Source organism: Triticum dicoccoides, chromosome 7B (genome assembly GCF_002162155.2).
Source record: "Triticum dicoccoides isolate Atlit2015 ecotype Zavitan chromosome 7B, WEW_v2.0, whole genome shotgun sequence".
Classification (NCBI taxonomy): domain Eukaryota; kingdom Viridiplantae; phylum Streptophyta; class Magnoliopsida; order Poales; family Poaceae; genus Triticum; species Triticum dicoccoides.
In genome coordinates this window covers 86,986,603-86,993,505 of record NC_041393.1, presented here as the reverse complement: position 1 = coordinate 86,993,505, position 6,903 = coordinate 86,986,603, and the positions used below count along the sequence as shown (strand labels likewise).

Here is a 6,903-nt window from a genome sequence, read left to right as displayed (position 1 = left end):
CAAACAAGGCCTAATAGAGGGGGAGCACGAATGCACGATTCATCTTCTTGCACGGTTGAGATGCTTGCACGAGCCCTAGCTTTCTAACAACTATGATCGGTGGCCCGTGGCTGCAGAAAACGATACCTCGCGGAAAGCAGCAAGTACAGTGAGGAAATCTCACTAGCGTATGTCGTTTACTGCAAAGTACGTCTCCACCGACGCCGACGTCCATCCATCACATGACTTTTTCTGTTGCGCTGTCGTGCACATGCGAGGAGCGACGCTAGCTTACGTATTTTTCTCAAAACCACGTTTACATATGAACAACTCAGTACAGTCGTAACGTACGGGAGCTAGCCACCCACGTACCGTCACATACGCCCGGGCGTAAGTGCATTTGTACGTATACACACTGTTCAAGTACACATACAGTTTCCTTTTCTAAAAGCGTACGTGCAGCGGCGCACCCACGTACATGTGACTGAACTGGATCGATCACGTGTGAGAGGTTAATTAACCGGCCATGTGCAGGGACTTGAGCCATTCCTCGTCGGACTCGAGGAACGAGGCCAAGGCTCTCACGTCGTCCATCCAGTCTCCCCCGCCCGACCCCGACGAGCACGGCTCGGCCGACGACGTCTCCGAGCAGCTGCCGCTGCAGGCATCTCCCTCTTCTCCCCCGGCCCGCGTCTCCGCGACGACCGGCGCGGGTGGCGGCGTCTCCCGGCGGAAGAAGAGGCCGCCCGTGCACCTCACGGGCTTGGGCGCCCACACCGCGGCGGTCGGCGACGAAGGCGCCGCAGCGTGGAGGACAGCAGGGACGGAGGTGGACAGCGCCACAGCTGCGTTTCCTGCGGTGGAGCTGGAGGAGCCGGAGGCGACGGGCGTGGCGATGGTCCTCGCCGCGGCAATGGCGGGGCGGGCGGGGAGCGCCTTCCTGCCGAGCGTGCTGTTCCAGTAGTTCTTGATTTCGTTGTCTGTTCGGCCGGGCAGCCTGCCGGCGATGATGGACCACCTGTTGCCGAGCAGGCCGTGGAGCCTGACGATGAGCTCCTCCTCGTCGTCGGAGATGTTGCCCCGCTTGATGTTCGGCCGGAGGTAGTTCAGCCACCGCAGCCGGCAGCTCTTGCCGCACCGCCGCAGACCTGCATGCAGATTCATTCAGTTCACATGCGTCAACTCCCGCTCTCCGTCCAGCTCGCCATTGATAGAATCAGAGTGGTCCTGTGTATATGGCTAGCTAGGGATTACGTCATTACGATGGATTAGTACGTACCAGCTCGCTGGGGGAGCTCCCTCCACCTGCCTTCGCCATGGGCCTTGACGTAGGAAGCCAGGATTTCGTCCTCCTTGCTCGTCCACGCGAATATGGCTATTACTAACCGGTTCGGCACGCAACGCGTACCGCTGCCGCTGCTACTTCCTATGGATCCGCGCGCCGTGGGCCACTGGTTGCAGCCTTAAAATCCAAATAAACAACACCCGGTTTGCTATACAGGAATATACAGTCACATCGTATCTGCCTCCCCTGACGCTCCTACCTAGTAGTACCTACACCTACGACGCAGTAGTACACACCACACTTCCTCTTCCCAGCTTTCACAATTTGAAACACACCCGATTAGATCTGGCTGGGCTTCTTCTTCCCTGAGATTTTGTGCCGTGAGACTGCCGAGATCTTGGCCTGAAAATGAAACTTTCTTTCTGGCCATTTAAGACCATTATTGAAAAAATTGAAGAACTTTATTTTGAGTGGATTATTTTTTTAAATAACCGTGGTAACAACCATATGCATGAAAAATATTTCAATGTCAACTGAAACTTTTTTTGAAAAAGTACAACCCCACTTTAAAGATATACCCCACTCAATGAACTTTAATCTCGCATACCCGGTGCGTTCGTGTACAAACATGAAGAACTTTACATAATTCACTGGGCGACTGCACAAGGATAGATTTCTGCATGACAAACTTGAATATAGTATGCCCAGTGCTTTCGTGATCAAACACGAAGGACTTTACTGAAAAGACCGTGCGATTGCACAAAAATAGGCCCCCACTTAATGCGCTTTAATCCAGCATACCCGGTGTGTTCCTGTACAAGCATGAAGAACTTTACGTAATTCACTGGGCGATTGCACAAGGATAGATCCCGCATGATAAACTTTAATATAGCATGCCCGGTGCTTTCGTGTTCAAACACGAAGGACTTTACTGAAAGCGCCGGACACAAAGATAGACCCCACTTAAATAAACTTTAATCTAGCATACCCGGTGCGTTTGTGTACCTACATGAAGGACTTTACATAATTCATTGGGCGATTATACAAGGATAGATCCCTGCATGACAAATTTTAATATAGCATGCCCGGTGCTTTTGTGTTCAAACACGAAGGACTTTACTGAAAGCCCACTTAAATGAACTTTAATCTAGCATACCCGGTGCGTTTGTGTACAAGCATGAAGGATTTTGCGGACTATTTTTTGAAGAGCTCACCATTAAAAAATCAACTAAGTAAATTAATGTATATTTACATAATATGTTAATACAAAAACTATGAATAATTTAGCTTCAAAAATTCTTCAGCCACACTTTTGTTGGCTCAGAAATTCTTCAGCAACACTTTTGTTTCCCTATCTCGGAATGTTTGTTCGCAACTTAACTGAACTTTTTAGCACCAGAGTTTTATACCAAGACAGTAATTCATTTAATACTAGTGAAGAAAATCTGCACATTTAAGGAATCTAATCGAGTTCACTCACTTCACTCATCCTGCGAGCTCGTGCATGCATGGGCAGCTATTAGATCAGTACTACTAATCGGTAAGGACAAAAGTGGTACTGGGAGCAGGGCCCTGGGAGGATGCATGTGCACCTGTAGACCACAGTCGAATCTATAGGGCTGGCCCCGCAGCCGGTCCAATCAGGTGGAATACATCTCCACGTACGCACTATCGAAATTCGTTGGTAGTTGTAATACCATGCAAAGCTGACAGCTTGTGGGCCTCATTGATTTGACTTCCTGGTGGATGTGTGGGTTAGATACGCGTTGCGCGCCTAACTAGTTAGGAAAAATCCGCGTCCCTCGTCCACGCCCCTCGCTTCACCCCTTCCTTGGCACAGCACGCCCTCCTCCCCATCCTCTCTCCGAAACTACTGGGCGAACGACACTGCCCGGCCGAACCATGCACGATGGCTGATTGAACGGCTTGATACAGTACATCTTGTGTAAATGGACGTCTTGATGGGTAGCATCGTGTGTAAATCGTCCATCCTTGTCGTGTGTATAGCAGCGCTCTCCTCTCTCTCCCTCTATCTCTATCTCGCCGTGTGTGCTTTGTTAGAGAGGGGGAGTGGTCTGCGGGCAGAAGGGGTGGTTGGGGTATTTATACACCGGCGCCGCAGCGCGACTACGTGGCCGGCTTAGCACCTTTAAGGCTATCCACGGCCATCGGGAGCGGCACTTTCCTCAAAGTGTTAGATGGACCAGACGGCCGGGAGGGCTTCCATGTGTGCATGAACAGGGACGTAACCAGGACGGCCGTTCATCAGCCGTTATATATCGCTGGCAGCAGCGATGATTTCTGTCCAAATTCGATGTCATATTTCTATAACAGAGGCTTATTCATAGTTGCCTTTTATCTCCAAGTGGCGGAAACATTACTCCCTCCATTGCAATATTATTGTAAGAGTCTTGCTAAGTCTCACTTCGTTAAGTCTCAGTCGATGCTATATCCGCGAGCTCATACATTAAGATCCGTGCAAAAAAAAAATCTTCAGTTTCTTTTCTTTGTCTCTCTTGATGTTATGTCACTTGATTGAGACTTGGTTAAATCTCAGTCGACTGAGACCTAGCCACATTCTTATTGTAAGGGCAATATTATAAATACGCACGCCAACTTCATAGTCTACTATGTAGGATAATTTTTGACGTGGAAGGTAGAAAATGCAATCGACTCTTCTTTAAGATCGAGTGAGACTCTTTGTTAAGATTTAGGCGGAATTGTTGGCTGTATTGTCCCATTAAATACCTTGAACTATGCTACTTAGGATTCTAAATAACGTCGAGAAACCGCACAGTTAATGACTTATCTCTTATCATCATTGGTGCTCTAATTGGCTTCGATAGCCAATAATTTATGATATATAACTAAAGCTCTAAATAGCCGGTTATATATAACAGAAGCTACAAAAAGATATAGAAGCTAAGCACTATTTAACGTTTTTTTTTCTTAAATCGCGAGAATAAGAAAGCCCTTAACTGTGTAAGCTAAAAACGGGCCAATCAGTTTACCTCATTTGGCAGCGATGGCCTACACTGCCCAATCGATGCCATAGCAAAAATCTAGTGTGGAGTAAAGTTGGCTGCCTGAACTACTTTATGCATGCATGGGCCCTGCTCTTTCGCATGCGGCAAACACACAAGCGGTGCCACAATATTTTCTCAGGGCACTGCTGATGTGATGACAACATTTTCACGTACTCCCTCCGTCCCATAATGTAAGACGTTCTAATGTCAAAAAACGTTTTACATTATGGGACGGGGGAGTAGTAGGCACCGATTACATAGTGATAGCCTAATAATGAAAAACATACAATCAGACATCATATATGATATATCACATATACTGCACATACACATGTTCAGACATGAAAAAATCAAGGGTTGATTAGACATCCTTTAGGGTGCATAGCTTTAGCGGGAGGGTTCTTTAAAAGTTATAGCACACTATTTAAAACTGTGTGTATGTCTATTTCTTACTTATAAAAACTTGGTTTCAAAATAATTATATATACAAAAGAAATCAAAAGCACACTCGATGTCATGTTTTTCCATTCCCCAGAAGACTAGCGTTACTCAGCACACATTCCCCGTCCATTCTCGAACTCTATGGTAATAAAAAAATGTGAAACCAAATACCTTAATTCTGATATGTTCAAAATGTAGCCTGTTAGAAAGAAAACATGAGCAAATTAAACCATATCCCATCAGAAAGCCGAAGTAAATCATGTAGAGGGTCCACCAAACACTAGTCATGCATAAAGCAAAGCGCTAGAAGATGTAAATTCGTACACTCTAAATGAAAAAAAAAAGTGCTTAGAAATACCAACGATTACTTGATTCCCCTGTTTTGGTCGGCGTGGCTAAAAGGGCAAACATTACTGGTTGTCATGTGCTAACTTCTATTCCCTCAGTTTTATAATTCTTGTCATGCTTTTAGTTCAGAATTAAACTAAAACCATGACAAGAATTATGGAACTAAGGCTGGTCATAGTAGGAGTAACATAGATGTCACATAAGCAAAAATGATGAGGTGGCAAGTAGTTAATGAGTAGAGAGGCAAATAAAGTAACATAAATATGTTACCATCACATAGCGTTTCCCAATGCAAAATTAGAGCATCTCCAGCCGTTGGCCCTCCAGGAGGGGCTAAAAATCGCCCCCTGGGGGCGCACCGGCGCTAACCGGCGCGCTGGAGGCGTGATGCCCCCGAGTCGCGGCGCCCACGTTTTTTTTTGAAAAAGTTGAATACGGCGCAAACACGGCTTAAATTTAACGCAAACATTGGCCAGTTCGTTCAAATTTAAACATATTTTACAAAAACAGAAAAAACTACTAGGGGCTGCCCCTCGCCGTCTCCATCGCCGCTCCTCGCCGTCTACCTCGCCGCTCCCCGCCGCCCGCCCTTGCAGTTCTACATGTCGAGGAGGCTGTAGAACCGCGTGTAGTCGCCGCCGCCGCCGTCGTCATCGCCGCCTCAACCGCCGCCGTCCATACTGCATCCCTCCCCCGGTTGGCGCGGCGGGTTGGACGGTCCGGGGGCGTCCTCGTCGTCGTCGCTGTCGAGGATCACGACGCCGAGCTTGTCCTCGCGCCCACGCTTGCGGACTTCTATCTTCTCCCGGGTCCGGCGCTGCCGGACCATCTCGTCGCGGAGGTAGTCGTCACGCGCCCACTGCATGGCGTCCTCGTCGGAGAAGCTGCGCCGGGCTATCTCCTCGTACTCCGTGGGGAGGCTGGGCTCTGGCTTGGGCTCGACGAGGACGAAGCGACCGGAGGGGGGGGTGGAGTCGCCGATGTGGACGCCGGAGCTGCGGGTGCGCGCGCTGACAGACATGTCCTGGGGCTCCGGCTTGACGGGGAGAAGGCAGGAAGAGCCCAACGAGCGGCCGGACGAGGAGGAAGACGCCCCGGGCCGCTCCATGCGCCTCGGCGTCTAGGAGCTCCCACGGCGACGTGAGAAGGACGGGGGAGCGGGGTACTCGAGGCGCGGCGTGTTGCCGCCCTCGATGTACTCGAGGACGGCCTCCAACGTGGGACCGGGCATGCCCCACCACTGGCGCCGGCCCTCGGAGTTGAGCCTGCCGGAGGGCACGACGCCGTTCATCGCCTCGAGCTTCTCGGCGTGGTGGCGACGGAAGTAGGGCTCCTAGAGCGGGCTGTCGGGGGTGTACCGCGGGCCTTCCCTCGCCGCCCGCGGCAGGGACTCACGGATACGTGCGATCTCCGCACGCCGCGCCGCCCCGGTGGGTGGTGGTGGCACCGGCACGCCGCTGGCGCTGATCCTCCATTTCCCGGGCACCCGCATGTCCGGCGGGGCCGGGTACTCGGCGTCGAAAAGGAGGCGAGCCTCGTCCTCGTGAAGATGGCGGCGCCCGAAGCCATTAGCCGCTGCGCCGTCGCCTGGGAAGCGCTCGGCCATTCTTCTGAACTGGAGACGGCAAGAGGAGGAAGGGGGAGAAATGGGCGCGTCGGCGGTGGAGTATCTGTGCGTGTCTCCGGCGCGCTAGTTGTCGGCTTTATATAGGCGGAGGCGCCGCGTGGTAGGCTTGGCCGGCGCGTTACGCGTGGCGGGAGGCGTGGCGGGCGAGGGGACGCGCGTCGCCCGGCCTTCACTGCGCCGCCTGTGAGGCATCAATG

General features: G+C 51.0%; 1 protein-coding gene across 1 annotated transcript; it reads right to left on the bottom strand.

The window, feature by feature from the left end:
* Window positions 1–243: 243 nt before the first annotated feature.
* On the bottom strand, window positions 244–3,324 carry LOC119338790 (anthocyanin regulatory C1 protein-like). The gene is made up of 4 exons (XM_037611025.1): window positions 3,282–3,324; window positions 3,066–3,122; window positions 1,259–1,335; window positions 244–1,127 (listed from the first exon to the last, which is right to left on the bottom strand). Exons 2-4 carry the CDS (start codon window positions 3,119–3,121, stop codon window positions 496–498), a joined length of 765 nt encoding a protein of 254 aa, XP_037466922.1. The 5' UTR covers window position 3,122; window positions 3,282–3,324; the 3' UTR covers window positions 244–495.
* Window positions 3,325–6,903: the final 3,579 nt, after the last annotated feature.

What these genes read in the sequence shown, in the direction of transcription:
- LOC119338790 (XM_037611025.1), bottom strand. Translation starts at nt 3,121, where the DNA reads ATGGGGAGGAGGGCGTGCTGTGCCAAGGAAGGGGTGAAGCGAGGGGCG. An exon ending in AAGCGAGGGGCGTGGACGAG is followed by an intron (nt 1,336 to 3,065) that starts GGACGCGGATTT and finishes CGCGTGGACGAG; the next exon opens with CAAGGAGGACGAAATCCTGG. An exon ending in GGAGCTCCCCCAGCGAGCTG is followed by an intron (nt 1,128 to 1,258) that starts GTACGTACTAAT and finishes ATCTGCATGCAG; the next exon opens with GTCTGCGGCGGTGCGGCAAG.